At 42.0% G+C, this 16,087-nt stretch overlaps 1 protein-coding gene across 10 annotated transcripts in view; it reads right to left on the bottom strand.

The window, feature by feature from the left end:
* Window positions 1-209: 209 nt before the first annotated feature.
* LOC112260806 (rap guanine nucleotide exchange factor 4-like) overlaps window positions 210-16,087 on the bottom strand; it is a 28,474-nt gene continuing 12,596 nt past the window's right edge. For 6 of the 10 annotated variants that reach the window (XM_042328932.1, XM_042328933.1, XM_042328935.1 and 3 more), the window contains 21 exons: window positions 15,966-16,050; window positions 12,006-12,066; window positions 11,842-11,918; window positions 11,384-11,530; window positions 11,068-11,248; window positions 9,392-9,812; window positions 9,092-9,242; window positions 8,927-9,015; window positions 8,784-8,808; window positions 8,635-8,710; window positions 8,402-8,548; window positions 8,217-8,314; window positions 6,045-6,170; window positions 5,603-5,679; window positions 5,390-5,491; window positions 5,177-5,267; window positions 5,033-5,083; window positions 4,867-4,954; window positions 4,225-4,289; window positions 4,033-4,087; window positions 210-1,042 (listed from right to left, as the gene is read on the bottom strand). In XM_042328932.1, the coding sequence (XP_042184866.1) occupies window positions 915-1,042; window positions 4,033-4,087; window positions 4,225-4,289; window positions 4,867-4,954; window positions 5,033-5,083; window positions 5,177-5,267; window positions 5,390-5,491; window positions 5,603-5,679; window positions 6,045-6,170; window positions 8,217-8,314; window positions 8,402-8,548; window positions 8,635-8,710; window positions 8,784-8,808; window positions 8,927-9,015; window positions 9,092-9,242; window positions 9,392-9,812; window positions 11,068-11,248; window positions 11,384-11,530; window positions 11,842-11,918; window positions 12,006-12,066; window positions 15,966-16,050 (2,341 nt within the window). In that variant the 3' untranslated portion in view covers window positions 210-914. Of the gene's footprint in view, window positions 1,043-4,032; window positions 4,088-4,224; window positions 4,290-4,866; window positions 4,955-5,032; window positions 5,084-5,176; window positions 5,268-5,389; window positions 5,492-5,602; window positions 5,680-6,044; window positions 6,171-8,162; window positions 8,315-8,401; window positions 8,549-8,634; window positions 8,711-8,783; window positions 8,809-8,926; window positions 9,016-9,091; window positions 9,243-9,391; window positions 9,813-11,067; window positions 11,249-11,383; window positions 11,531-11,841; window positions 11,919-12,005; window positions 12,067-15,965; window positions 16,051-16,087 lie in introns of those variants that run through there. The other 4 variants (XM_024436163.2, XM_042328938.1, XM_042328934.1 and 1 more) reach the window with 3 other exon arrangements.

Here is a 16,087-nt window from a genome sequence, read left to right on the forward strand (position 1 = left end):
GTCCCACTCAGTTGACTGGTAAAAGTCCTCCATTGCGCTGCCCATGCTAACACAGGCTTTTGAGCACTAGAGTCCTCTATCTATCTATATGGACCAATCCATGAATGATTGTGATGACATAATCAACAGGGGACAGACCAGGGGACATCACTATCAGGGACAATAACAGTGACCAAATCAGCAATAACCACCAGAATCCGATGTTTTGATTATTATATTAGATATTTTTTATTTACTGTTCAGACAGACTATACGCTCTCAACCCACTGACATCATGATGAGGTACAACAAGTTAAATATACAGTACCCACATTTACAAAAACTACATGAAAAAACTGAGAAAGATGACTGATTTTAATTGAATACCAATACGCCTCAGGAGCTGTGCTTTAATGTAAAAATAAACAAGAACTTGAGGACAGTTTTCAGAACACTGGCGTGACAAAGCTAGAGGTTTTGTTTCTCTATAATCATTTATGTAAAGATCTTGGTATTTGTAACATTATACTTTATGTTTTACATCTGCTCAAAGTAAGGGACATGATAATCTAAATGAGACTTAACATCTCTTGTAACTTTTTTCAATCTACATTTAGAGCAACCTTACATGTAACAGAGAAATCAAGTCTCTTATCTCTAAATCATCTCTCTTCTATGTGATGTCACAGAGGGCAAAGTGTTCTGTATGATTTCACAGAGGGCTGATGGTTCTGTGTGATGTCATAGAGGGTTCAGTAAGATGTCTTAGTGGGCTAAAAATTCCATGTGATGTCATAGACATTGACTGTTCCATATTATGTCACAGAGGCCCAATGAAGCCATTTGATGTCATAGCAATGAAGGTTACTTGATCTTACAGAGGCTGAGGGTTCTGTATGATGTCATAGAGAGTAACAACTGCATGGTGGGCAACCTCAGGTCCTGCGGGGCTCTAGCCTATAGGAGAGTGTTGTCAGGGTCCGTTGTTTGTCAATCACACACAGCTTCCTGACATAACCCCTCACCTCAGCATGGTTCTTATTGGGCTGACACACCTCAGGGTCTGAGAGAGAGAGAGAGAAAGTGCGAGAGAGAGAGAGACACAGACCCAGTTATTATTACTTTGGCTCTGTATGCCACTACAATGGATTTGAAGGGAAACAGACTTTCAGCTTTTATTTGAGGGCATTTACATCCAAATGGGGTGAACATTGTAGGAAATACAGCACTCTGTGTGTGGTCCCCCCTTTTTAAGTAATTGGACAACTGGCTGCTCAGCTGGTCCATGGCCAGCTGTGTGTTATTCCCTCATTAGTTCATTTACAAGTAAGCAGATAAAAGGTCTAGAGTTGAAGTGTGGCATTTGCATTGGGAATCTGTTGCTGTTAACCCTCAATATGAAGTCCAAAGAACTGACACTACCAGTGAAGCAAGCCATCATCAGGCTGACAAATCAAACCTATCAGAGAGATAGCAAAAACATTAGGTGTGGCCAAATCAACTATTTGGGACATTCTTAAAGAGAAAGAACTCACTGGTGAGCTTAGGGACAACAAAAGGCCTGGAAGACCACGGAAAACAACTGTGGTGAAACGACAGAAGAATTCTTTCCCTGGTGAAGAAAAACCCCTTCACAACAGTTGGCCAGATGAAGAACACCCTCTAGGAGGTAGGCGTATCTGTGTCAAAGTCAATAATCAAGAGAAAATGGTAAATACAGAGGGTTTATCACAAGATGTAAATCATTGGTAAGCCTGAAAAACAGGAAGACCAGATTAGAGTTTGCCAGACATCTAAAAAAGTCTATACTGTTCTGGAACAACATCCTGTGGACAGATCAGTGGTGGAAAAAGTACCCAACTGTCATACTAGAGTAAAAGTAAAGACACCTTAATAGAAAATGACTCAAGTCAAAGTAAAATTCTACTTTAGTATAAGTCTAAAAGGTTCTTGGTTTAAAATATACTTAAGTAATCAAAAGTAAAAATAATAAAAATTATTATTAAGCAAACCAGAGGGCACCATTTTGTTTTTCTTATTTATGGATAGCCCAGGACATTTTCAAACAAAGCATGCGTTTAGTGAGACCACCAGATCAGAGGCAGTAGGGATGACCAGGGATGTTCTCTTGATAAGTGCGTGCATTTGACTATTTTCCTGTCCTGCTAAGCATTCAAAATATAAGGAGTACTTTTTGCTGTCATGGAAAATGTATGGAGTAAAAAGTACAATATTTTATTAAGGAATGTAGTGAAATATAAATATTAAAGTACAGTTACCCCCAAAAACTACTTAAGTATTACTTTAAGGTATTTTTACTTAAGTACTGGGACAGATGAGACAAAGATCAACTTGTACCAGAATGATGAGAAGAGTATGGAAAAGGGAAGGAACTGCTCATGATTCCAAGCATACCACCTCTTCTGTGAAGCATGGTGGAGGTGGTGTTATGGTGTGGGCTTGTATGGCTGCCAATGGAACTGGTTCCCTTGTATTTATTGATGATGTGATTGCTGACAAGCAGCAGGATGAATTATGAAGTGTTTAGGGTTATATTATCTGCTCAGATTCAGCCAAATGCTTCAAAACTCCTTGGACGGCGCTTCATAGTGCAGAGGGACAATGACCAGAAGCGTACTGCAAAAGCAACCCAATACTTTTTAAGGAAAAGAAGTGGAATGTTCTGCAATGGACAAGTCAATCACCTGACCTGAATCTAATTGAGCATGTATTTCACTTACTGAAGACAAAACGCCCCAAGAACAAACAGGAACTGAAGACCGCTGCAGTAAAGGCCTGGCAGAGCATCACCAAGGAAGAAACCCAGCATCTGGTGATGTCTATGGGTTCCAGACATTTACTGCAAAGGATTTGCACTATCAAAATAAAGTCAGACACTCCATGTATAAACTCCCAGCAATTTAATGGGTATTTACCAACGTTTGGGCATCACTGCGTCTTCCTCAGGGTAATGTCATGAATACTTGAACCAGGTTATGTAGACAAATAGTGCAATCAACGACAATAGTGAGGGGTGTGTCACAATGATTAAGTTAATTTTAATTAGTGACACTTAATGTAGTATATGGCATATTAAATATATTACGCTATTAACATATAGAAACATAATGGAATATTGTACATCATATTAGCATCAACTTACATTATTGTTTCATTCAATTTCACAACTACAAATGTGTCTCATGCGCACAGTGTAATAGCACTATAAAAACGTCTTTCTTCAGACACCCACATACAGGTCCAAAGATCCCTGTTAGGGGATCATCTCATGCAAGACCAAGGGAGTAATCTACCTCATCACCTGTTCATGTGGAAAAGCCTATGTAGGACAAACGAAAGGACAACTAAAACAACGCATAGCTGAACACAGCAGCTCAATCAGATATAAGAACATTGACTATCCAGTAGCAGCTCACTTTGTTGAAGCTAACCATCCCATTTGAATTAACTTAATCATTATGACACACCCCTCACTACTGTCATTGGTTACACTGATTGTACTGTGTGTCTACATAACCTGGTTCAAGTATTCATGACATTACCCTGAGGAAGACACAGTGACGCCGAAACGTTGGTAAATACCCATTAAATTGCTGGGAGTTTATACATGGAGTGCGCCACTTTATTTTGATAGTTTATTCGCCGTTAGTCAGCACCTCCACACAAACCCTTTCTTTCTGGGTGTGCGCCAGCTCATGTTTTTTAATCTGCAAAAGATTTGCAACCAAGTATTAAAACTCACAATTTAACTTATGATTATGTTAGTTTGTCCAACTACTTTTGAGCCCCTAAAATGGGGGGACCACATATAAAAAGTGCTGTAATTCCTACACCGTTCACTCAACTTGGACGAAAATACCCTCAAATTAAAGCTGAAAGATTGTTTCCTTTCAAATCCATTGTAGTGGCTTACAGAGCCAAAATGATAACTTTGTCAATGTCCAAAAATGTATGGACCTGACTGTATGCAGTGTTAATGCCTATTGTTATGGGTTCAGCTGAAAGGACCACTGGACATAATCTGAGACTTACTGAACGGCTGACTCCTGCAGTGTCTCACCGCCCGGATGGTGTTTGCGATCACCCGCTGGAAAACCCAACAACAAGCAGTGTCACATACCATACAGAAGTTGTATTAAATGTTCTATGAAGGTTGTGGATACTACAACATACATATAGGTGACATGAACAGTTTATGAGCATCTTACACCTGTGTATACTCACCATCTTCTCAAAGTTCACCATGTTGTCTATGAATGTCTTGTTGCCCTCGTGACTAAAAGTCATGTCTGGGAACAGAATCAAAAAAGCAGTTTTAAAACAGAGGAAACACTATAAACTACCTCATCTTAGCTTGAAAACAGCCACCCTAGTCATAGACTGTTCTCTCTGCTACTGCATGGCAAGTGGTACCGGAGCACCAGCTCTAGGTCCAAGAGGCTTCTATAAACAGCTTCTACCCCCAAGCCATAAGGCTCCTGAACATCTGATCAAATGGCTATTCAGACTATTAGCATTCAGCATTTCACCGTAAGGTTGTGACCTGTTGTATTCAGCATTTCACCGTAAGGTTGTGACCTGTTGTATTCAGCATTTCACCGTAAGGTTGTGACCTGTTGTATTCAGCATTTCACCGTAAGGTTGTGACCTGTTGCATTCAGCATTTCACCGTAAGGTTGTGACCTGTTGCATTCAGCATTTCACCGTAAGGTTGTGACCTGTTGCATTCAGCATTTCACCGTAAGGTTGTGACCTGTTGCATTCAGCATTTCACCGTAAGGTTGTTACCTGTTGTATTCGGTGCATGTGACTAATACAATTTGATTTGAAAACGTACCTACTGAATGCGACCGAGCTTGGGCTTACCTTTGAGAAGGAGGGGCATGAAGGGGATGATTGGCGGCTCTATTTTGGTGACGGTCAGCCGGTATGCCCTGTGGTTCCTGGACGGGTCCTTGGAATACACACACATCACTGTTCAAAAGGTCAACAACCGTATTTTTAATTTAGGGGTCTTTGAAGAGCAACTCACCATCATGCTCTCAAACTCAGCATAGAACTTCTTGAACTTGCTAGGGAGTTTCTGCCAACAGAAAGAGAGAGGTTCAGGGGCTTCCGTTTTTTTATGGATTAATAGAAAAACTGCAGTTTAGTTTAACAGTATAGTAGTTGTCACCTCCCAGGTTTGGGTGAGTCGGCTGACTGCAGGGTTGCTCATACCCATGATGATGGCAAAGAACGAGTTCAGGTTTTTAAACTCCCGACAGCTGGAGAAAGCAACACCACCAATACAATGAGATTGTGAAGAAGCATTTCAGAGCCATCAATAATCTATATGCATGAGTATCTACAGAACAAGTGTTTTATTGTTTGTGTGCACAAGACTCACTGAGCAGCGATTTTGATGAACTTCTTGAGCAGCTGAACCCGTTTGCTAAGCTGACCACACAGACACACCTCCGTCACCACCCACAGCTGCACCTGGTTGAACCTGACCACGACATCACACATTACGATCATAACATACTGTAACATGTTCCATCAACCTGAACAACGTCATAGAAGTTATTTAGAAATGATTCATGTTTGATTATAGTCAGACCTGCGTAGAAACAGGTCCAGGTTGGCAGTGGTTCTCCTGAAGCTCTGACGACCAAACGTGTGGTACAACAACTCATGCTGCAACAGGGAAGACAAAGCAAACCTACATGTGTAGGATCTTAATTTGATCACTCTGTCACAGAGAATTTCCCTGTGCAGTAGGACATTCAAATTGTTGTGTATTCAAGGTTTAAAAAGGCTTCTAAAGTTAACAATTTCCACTGATTTATCCTAAATAAAAATGGATCAACCCCTACAAAAATGTCCATTAATTATCACACACATAATAATTAACATTTCCTGTTGCTGCAGGATTATTTTCCTGCTGTGAGAAACTGGTCAAATTAAGACAGAACATAATGTATGTACTATAGGATTCAGGTGTAGTGAGAGAAATAGACAGCGTGTTTATCTCATATTAGCCAGGGTGTGTGTGTGTATACCTCGTGAACACAGCTGAAGAGTTCCCAGTCGTACAGGGTCATCTGATAGGCCAGGTCTTTAGAACTCATCAGCTGAAAACTGGACATGGACCCCGCTGAGGGCCCCTCCTGGTCTGGGAGAGGGGTCTAACAAACACACACTCACAACGGGTTAATGTCTACACATCTCTATGATTACGGTTACATGAACACAATCTAACTAGCCACAATAATTGTATTATTATAATAGATTGTTTAAAACGATTTCCCTAATAATCCTGTTACCATGGACACATCTGAAAACATGCAGAAATTCTACCACAGCGCTATTTTTGCCTATTTGATTCTAAGTTTGGAAATATAAAGTTTGCATAGGAAAACAATTTCTAAGATGCATACGAGCTCAGTTGACCCGCTCAAAATCAGGGAGGCTTGTGCTACCGGTGCTGGCACATGCGCAGACACACTCGTTTACATGTCCTAATAGTTTAAAAATATTAGTCAGAAAACCTGGCATTTTAATCGCCGTATGATTTCTGAACTTTAAACGTTATTAATCATTAGTTGTAATAGAGGCCTGAGGGGAGTCATAGCCGAGGGGCTACACCAGAACGTAATGGTTATGCTTGGAATGTACTGAGTGTAGGGAAAGAGATCACGTGGCAGGAGGTCAGGTCACGCTAAGGGAGAAAGAAAAATGGCCCATAACACTTAGTTTCCTGCATAGCAATAAAGACGTGTAGGAGGAGATTCAGCATAGGAGAAAGGGTTAAATATCAGTGCTTGTGTGAATGTCTTTGTCCAATGCATCTGTATTGACCCCCCGGGAAGAATAAACTTGGTTTAACCTTTAATAGTGTCCTTACAGTTTTTACTCTGAATAATAGTGTTGAAGTCGGACGTTTACATACACTTAGGTGGAGTCATTAAAACTTGTTTTTCATCCACTCCACAACTATAGTTTTGGCAAGTTGGATAGGACATCTAATTTGTGCATGACACAAGTAATTTTTCCAACAATTGTTTAAAGACAGATTATTTCACTGTATCACAAATCCAGTGGGTCAGAAGTTTACCTGTGCCTTTAAACAGCTTGGACAATTCCAGAAAATGATGGCATGGCTTTAGAAGCTTCTGATATGCTAATGACATCATTTGAGTCAATTGGAGGTGTACCTGTATTTCAATGACTACCTTCCAACTCAGTGCCTCTTTGCTTTACTTTTGATTTTCTCATGATGTCATCAGCCAAGCCATCAAAATAATTTGTTGACCTCCACAGGTCTGGTTCATCCTTGGGAACAATTTCCAAACACCTGAAGGTACCATGTTCATCTGTACAAACAATAGTACGCAAGTATAAACACCATGGGACCACGCAACCATCATAAAACTCAGGAAGGAGACGCGTTCTGTTTCCTAGAGATGAACGTACTTTGGTGCGAAAAGTGCAAATCAATCCCAGAACAACAGCAAAGGACCTTGTGAAGATGCTGGAGGAAACACGTACAAAAGTATCTATATCCACAGTATAACGAGTCTTATATCGACATAACCTGAAAGGACACTCAGCAAGGAAGAAGCCACTGCTCCAAAACCGCAAGACTAAGGTTTGCAACTGCACATGGGGACAAAAATCATACTTTGGGGGAATTGTCCTCTGGTCTGATGAATCAAAATAGAATTGTTTGGCCATAATGACCATCGTTATGTTTGGAGGAAAAAGGGGGTAGCTTGCAAGCCGAAGAACACCATCCCAACCGTGAAGCACGGGGGTGGCAGCATCATGTTGTGGGGGTGCTTTGCTGCAGGAGGGACTGGTGCATGTGATGAAAGAAATAAAAGCTGAAATAAATCATTCTCTGCTATTATTCTGACATTTCACATTCTTAAAATAAAGTGGTGATCCTAACTGACCTAAAACAGGGAATTCTTTCTAGGATTAAATGTCAGGAATTGTGAAAAACTGAGTTTAAATGAATTTGGCTAAGGTATATGTAAACTTCGACTTCAACTGTAGATCTAACAGACCTTACAAGATTAAGATAAACTGAGTGTTTACATGACTATTGCCATAATCTTCCTACTGAAATAATCTGTTTAATATGGAATTATTAGTGTGCATGTAAACATACTCACTGATCTGTCTCAAAGGCCACTATTGACCCCTTTCTATTCCTTATTCTCTCTCACCAGAGCATTGAGCTGGTCCCGGGGACAGGCGAACATACGCCCATTGATGCTCAGAGAGGAGAATACTGACACATCATTAGGCTTCAGCATCTGCTTCTCTGTGACAGGAGAACACACACAGAGGAAAATAAAAATGACAGCAATAAATATTATGTAAATTAAGTGAGATGTGATTGGCTCCTCACCGCCTGCGGAGCTGAGGTGTACCAATATCAGGTCGTCGTTTGAGGCAAGTTTGTCGGCCACAGCGCTGGTCACCTCACTCCCTGTGGCCGCTACGGCAACCCGGATGGTGGTGTAGGTGTGGTCACTGCAGTACACCTTCAACAGGACTACACACACACACACACGTTTTTAAGAGGCTTGTGATTAAAGAAAAAGTGTAGGAAAATACATTTTTTTAACGTCACAAACTGACTGTCGTCACAGTTCCTGATGGGTTGTGTCTTCACTAGTTTCTCGTCTCCGTTGCTGAACTGTGTAAGGACCTTCTGCTGAGACAGACCACACAACATCAAAGATGATCAACACACACCTTGACAGACACATTCACCATGCCACACTTACCTTTTTCACTTTGGCCTCTTCTGAACTGAAGAATAGAAACAACAGAACAAGTGTATGTTAATAATGCATGTCTTTATAATGGTTTGAGGATCAGGATTATGGGGTTAAGGTCACCGTAGAGGTTAGAAGTCAGTTTTACATACTGTAGTTTGACAACCTTCTCCAAGTCAGGTACAAAGTCTTTCAGAGCCCTGAGGATCCGTGAGTCATTGGACACACTCCCATACAGCTCCTACAGAGAGAAACACACAGACTCAGACGACTCCTCAGGTGTGTGTGTGTGTGTGTGTGTGTGTGTGTGTGTGTACCTCCAGGAATATGAGTGCTGCTGGCTCCTCCTGTAAGTGATGTGTGTGTACTGCAGCCCAGCGCAGGGCCAGATTGAGGACTCGTCTCTTACAGGTCACAGCGTACTCCAACCTCTCCTGCTCCGAGCCCGGGGGAGCCACCGCATGGTAGGTACACACGGGGTTAAAGATATAACACACAACTATAACATAACTGTCACCTATGTGTAACATACTGAACTTCAAGAAGAGAAACTGAAGGGAGAGAAAGAAGGATAGGGAGAAAACAAGAGGGCAGAGTGGGAAAGAGAAAAAGGATATTGTGCCATGAGTAGCTGGCAGAACTGGCTGTTAGGCATGAAGACACAGTGCATGAGGACAAAGCCATCTACCGTAGGATCTGAGAGGAGGGGAGGGGGGAGAGAAAAAGGATATTGTGCCATGAGTAGCTGGCAGAACTGGCTGTTAGGCATGAAGACACAGTGCATGAGGACAAAGCCATCTACCGTAGGATCTGAGAGGAGGGGAGGGGGGAGAGAAAAAGGATATTGTGCCATGAGTAGCTGGCAGAACTGGCTGTTAGGCATGAAGACACAGTGCATGAGGACAAAGCCATCTACCGTAGGATCTGAGAGGAGGGGAGGGGGGAGAGAAAAAGGATATTGTGCCATGAGTAGCTGGCAGAACTGGCTGTTAGGCATGAAGACACAGTGCATGAGGACAAAGTCATCTACCGCAGGATCTGAGGGAGAAAAAGAGTGGAAGAAAGAGAATAATATTAGAAAACAGATATTCATACATATCTACCGACCCATCATCCGATCCCATACAGTAGCAGGGCCCAGTTGTATAAAACATGTTAGGTGTTTCCCTTAAGGAATAATTTCCCCTCATCTAAGGTAATTATTTAAGGGTGTTGCATAGAACCCCTCAAGGGCATACTTTAAGCTTTTTGGGGTAGTTTGAAGGCATGTATGGCAGAAAGAGTCTCTGGTTACCATGGAGAAGACCTGATTCACAGAATGGATGTCTTATCAAAGAGATCACATTTATTTTGACATCTCAAAATAGAAGTTCTACATTCAAGACTGGAGAAATAAATTGATTCAGAATATAATAAAACACTTTTCTTTGAGTTACTTTTTTCTCACCTCATTTCTATTACTTTCTAGTACTTCAAGCTAGCTTACAGAGCAGGTAGCTTAGAGTAGGTAGCTTACAGAGCAGGTAGCTTAGAGTAGGGAGCTTACAGAGCAGGTAGCTTACAGAGCAGGTAGCTTAGAGCAGGTAGCTTACAGAGCAGGTAGCTTACAGAGCAGGTAGCTTACAGAGCAGGTAGCTTACAGAGCAGGTAGCTTACAGAGCAGGTAGCTTACAGAGCGGGTAGGCTGCAGAGCAGGTAGCTTATAGAGCAGGTAGCTTACAGAGCAGGTAGCTTCGAGTAGGGAGCTTACAGAGCAGGTAGCTTACAGAGCGGGTAGGCTGCAGAGCAGGTAGCTTATAGAGCAGGTAGCTTACAGAGCAGGTAGCTTCGAGTAGGGAGCTTACAGAGCAGGGAGCTTACAGAGCAGGTAGCTTGCAGAGCAGGTAGCTTGCAGAGCAGGTAGCTTGCAGAGCAGGTAGCTTGCTAGCCAGCTGACTTTGTAGACATGGATTGTGCGCCTTTCATTGTTTAGCTAAGTAGCTAGCTGCTTGCTGTTTTCCTTTTGAAACCAGGGGAGAGGAAAGCAATATTCAGCCACAAATGATGTTTTCATTGACATCCATACTGAATTAAGCACTTAAGGGACTTCATAGGCACCCTTAACTTTTTCACTTAATTTAAGGGGGAAATTAGCCCCAAAATGTTTTGTGCAACTGACTTAAATTTAAGGAAACTAAGGGAAAAGATAAGGGGAAAATTGACTTAGGATGTTTTATGCAACCAGGCCCAGGCCCTCAACCCTAGGGACTCACAGTGTATCTCTACCAGGTTGTGTGTGTGTGTGTGCTCGCACCTGGGTCAGAGTGGTGTGTATCCATCCTCATAGTCTCCAGGAGGTGGTCAAGGATCTTCTCAGGGGTTCCAGACAACACAGTGTACCTGATATTTCCCAGACTGGAGGCTCTGGGACTCTTCTCCAAGACCAGAACAGCCTGCTCATGTTCCTTCAAACGCACTGTATTTGCCTCCACGTCCTAAAGTCAAGTAAATACCAGGACATTACATTAAAGTAAGGTAAGGTAAAGTAAATTTCATTAAAGTAAGTTACAGTATGGTACAGTATGGTACAGTATTGCACAGTGTAGTAACAGAACAGTATACAACTCTACCCTGAGTATCCTGTTGAAGTCTTCTTTGTCCACTCGGAGGAAGTGACAGTTGTCTTCTCTGAGGACGATGGAGGCAGCTCGAGGAGAGTCAGTCACCAACGCCAGCTTCCCAAAGTCATCCCCCTCGTGCAGGGTACACACCACACCCTGAAGAGGAACACACACGCGTCAAAACACACGGATTAGACAGCCGGAGAAGTGCTAGCATGAATGAAGATTGTGACTAATCACGTGTGAGTGTGTTGTGTATATCCTGAGAACCTTGAGCTAGTCATTCACTGTGATGAGCGAAGCCAGAGTTTCCCAAACTGTAGCACTAGTTCCCCTAGGGAATACAAGCCAGCTGTTGTATGCAGATGCATTCTTTTGGTCATAATCATTTTAGTTAGCGTCATCTTGTACTACTTTCAAATCCACTGTAGGCCCATATACACATCATGTATAAACAGACGTCATACCTTGCCGTAGATGACCACATTGACAGAGCCCTTCTGGATGATGTACCAGGATGTTCCCTCTTCTCCCTGGTTAAACACTGGAAGGAGAGAGAGCACACCTTAATGTGTGTTCCTAAAAACACACACACACACACACAGTACAGCATGGTGAGATAGGGACTTACACACAGTTCCTGCTTTGGCATGAGACTCGAAGATGAGAACACTCGCCAGCTCCCTCTTCACCTGTAAGCAAGATGGTAACAGCAAAACAAACATTAAAACACCTGAAAAACCTCTGAACAGTTCATCAATGTCTGTAAGCACACAAGCCAGCTAAATCTGCTAGACTAGCGGTCCCCAATTCCATTCAGTCATGGGCTGATTGTTACTTGAGCGGATGGTTGGGGGGCCGGAACATAGTTATAAATTGTACACTGAAAATTGACCGTAAGAATCCCAAAAATATGTAGTATTTGACTAAAACTGAATAATTTCAAACTGTGATTACATTGGGATATGATCACATACAGGTATGCTTCTTTATTTATGCATGGGAATAATTGGGAATAGATTTCCATAATTAAAATCACTTTGAGCTCATTTCCTGGTGATTCTACAGTTCTCTGTCCAAGATCGTATATAAACTCAGCAACAACCAAGAAACGTCCCTTTTTCAGGACCCTGTCTTTCAAAGATAATTCATAAAAATCCAAATAACACAGATCTTCATTGTAAAGGCTTTAATCACTGTTTCCCATGCTTGTTCAACGACCCATATGTAGATATTCCATTAATTTTTTAGATCAGCCGTTTCCAGCTACAATAGTCATTTACAACATTAACAATGTCTACACTGTATTTCTGATCAATTTGATGTTCTTTTAAAATGGACAACAAAAAAAAGTGTTTTTTCTTTCAAAAACAAGGACATTTCTAAGTGACCCCAAACTTTTGAACGGTACTGTGTGTGTGTGTGTGTGTGTGTGTGTGTGTATACACACACACACACACACACACACACACACACACACACACACGTGCCTTTGGAAAGTATTCAGACCTGTTTACTTTTTCCAAATGTTACTTAAAAATATCCCATAATAACAAAGTAAAAAGTGTTTTTTGAATTTTTTGCACATTTATTAAAAACAATAGAAAACAGAAATACCTTATTCAGACCCTTTGCTATGAGACTCGAAATTGAGCTCAGGCATCCTGTTTCCATGGATCATCCTTTAGATGTTTCTAAAACTTGATTCCAACTGTGGTAAATTTAATTGATTGGACATGATTGGGAAAGACACACCTGTCTATATAAAATGTCCCACAGGTAACAGTGCATGTCAAAGCAAAAACCAAGCCATGAGGTCGAAGGAATTTTCCGTAGAGCTCCGAGACAGGATTGTGTCGACGTACAGGTCTGGGGAAGGCTACAAAAACATTTCTGCAGCATTGAAGGTCCCAAAGAACACAGTGGCTTCCATCATTCTTAAAATGGAAGAAGTTTGGAACCACCAAGACTCTTCCTAGAGCTGGCCGCCCGGCCAAACTGAGCAATTGGAGGAGAAGGGCCTTGGTCAGGGAGGTGACCAAGTACCCAATGGTCACTGACAGAGCTCTACAGTTCCTCTGTGGTGATGGGAGAACCTTCCAGAAGGACAACTATCTCTACAGCACTCCATCAATCAGGCCTTTATGGTAGAGTGGCCAACGGAAGCCCCTCAGTAAAAGGCACATGGTAGCCCACTTGGAGTTTGCCAAAAGGCACCTAAAGGACCCTCAGACTATGAGAAACAAGATTATATGGACTTGAACCCGATCTAACATCCCTGGAGAGACCTGAAAATAGCTGTGAAGCAACGCTCCCCATCCAACATGGAAGAGATTGAGAGGATCTGGAGAGAAGAATGGGAAAAACTCCCCAAATATAGGTCTGCCAAGCTTGTAGTGTCATACCCAAGAAGACTCAAGGCTGTAATCGCTGCCAAAGGTGCTTCAACAAAGTACTGAGTAAAGTGTCTGAAAACTTCAGTAAATGTGAAATCTGTTTTTTATTTTTAACATTATCAGCAAAAATCTCAAACCTGTTTTTGCTTTGTCATTATGGGGTATTGTGTTTAGAATGTTGAGGGGGGGAAAAGCAATTTTATAATTAGGCTGTAACCTAAGAGAATTTTGAAAAAAATCAAGGGTTCTGAATACTTTCCGAAGGCACTGTGTATAATATATATATATATATATATATATACACATATACATACATACATACATACATACATACATACATACATACACACACCGTACCAGTCAAAAGTTTGGACACCTACTCATTCAAGGCTTTTCCTTGATTTTTACTATCTTAAACAAATCAAAATAGATTCTTCAAAGTAACCAGCCTTTGCCTTGATGACAGCTTTGCACTCTCTTGGCATTCTCTCAACCAGCTTCACCTGGAATGCTTTTCTAAAAGTCTTGAAGGAGTTCCCACATATCCTGAGCACTTGTTGGCTGTTTTTCCTTCACTCTGCAGTCCAACTCATCCCAAACCATCTGATGCAGCATTCCATCACTCTCCTTCTTGGTCAAATATCACTTACACAGCCTGGAGGTGTGTTGGGTCATTGTCCTGTTGAAAAACAAATAATAGTCCCACTAAGCGCAAACCAGATGTGATGGCATATCACTGCAGAATGCTGTGGTAGCCATGCTGGTTAAGTGTGCCTTGAATTCTAAATAAATCACAGACAGTGTCACCAGCAAAGCACCATCACACTTCCTCCTCCATGCTTCACGATGGGAACCACACATGCAGAGATCATCTGTTCATCTACTCTGCGTCTCACAAAGACATGGTGGTTAGAACCAAAAATCTCAAATTTCGACTCATCAGACCAAAGAACAGATTTCCACAGGTCTAATATCCAATGCCCATGTTTTTTGGCCCAAGCAACTCTTCTTATTATTGTCCTTAAGTAGTGGTTTCTTTACAACAATTCGACCATGAAGGCCTGATTAACGTAGTATCCTCTGAACAGTTGATGTTGAGATGTATCTGTTACTTGAACTCTGAAGCATTTATTTGGGCTGCAATTTCTGACACAACTGATTGGCTCAAACGCATTAAGAAGGAAAGAAATTCCACAAAACAACTTTTAACAAAGCACACCTGCTAATTGAAATGCATTCCAGGTGCCAAAAGTGTGTGAAGCTGTCATCAAGGCAAAGGGTGGCTACTTTGAAGAATCTCATATTTTGATTTGTTTAACACTTTTTTGGTTACTATATGATTTCATATGTTTTATTTCATAGCTTGTCTTCACTACAATGTAGAAAATAGTCTACAAAAAAAAAATTAAAATTGAATGAGTAGGTGTGTCCAAACCTTTGATTGGAAATATATGTGTGTCGGAGAGGTGGGATAAGACTCGCAGTGTCCGAGAGGTGGGATAAGACTCGCAGTGTCGGAGAGGTGGGATAAGACTCGCAGTGTCGGAGAGGTGGGATAAGACTTGCAGTGTCGGAGAGGTGGGATAAGACTTGCAGTGTCGGAGAGGTGGGATTAGACTCGCAGTGTCGGAGAGGTGGGATTAGACTCGCAGTGTCGGAGAGGTGGGATAAGACTCACAGTGTTGGAGAGGTGGGATAAGACTCAGTGTCGGAGAGGTGGGATTAGACTCACAGTGTCAGAGAGGTGGGATAAGACTCACAGTGTCAGAGAGGTGGGATAAGACTCACAGTGTTGGAGAGGTGGGATAAGACTCACAGTGTCGGAGAGGTGGGATAAGACTCACAGTGTCAGAGAGGTGGGATAAGACTCACAGTGTCGGAGAGGTGGGATAAGACTCACAGTGTTGGGAGACTCAGTGTCAGAGAGGTGGGATAAGACTCACAGTGTTGGAGAGGTGGGATAAGACTCACAGTGTTGGAGAGGTGGGATAAGACTCACAGTGTCAGAGAGGTGGGATAAGACTCACAGTGTTGGAGAGGTGGGATAAGACTCACAGTGTCAGAGAGGTGGGATAAGACTCACAGTGTCAGAGAGGTGGGATAAGACTCACAGTGTCGGAGAGGTGGGATTAGACTCACAGTGTCAGAGAGGTGGGATAAGACTCACAGTGTCAGAGAGGTGGGATAAGACTCACAGTGTCAGAGAGGTGGGATAAGGCCTTGATGTGAAGCAGCTCATCATAGATGATCTCTGGATCATCACCCGTCCTCTGACCAGGACTAGAGATGGAGACAGAGAGAGAGTTCTGTTCATGAT

Source organism: Oncorhynchus tshawytscha, linkage group LG10 (assembly GCF_018296145.1).
Source record: "Oncorhynchus tshawytscha isolate Ot180627B linkage group LG10, Otsh_v2.0, whole genome shotgun sequence".
In the NCBI taxonomy this organism is placed as follows: Eukaryota; Metazoa; Chordata; class Actinopteri; order Salmoniformes; family Salmonidae; genus Oncorhynchus; species Oncorhynchus tshawytscha.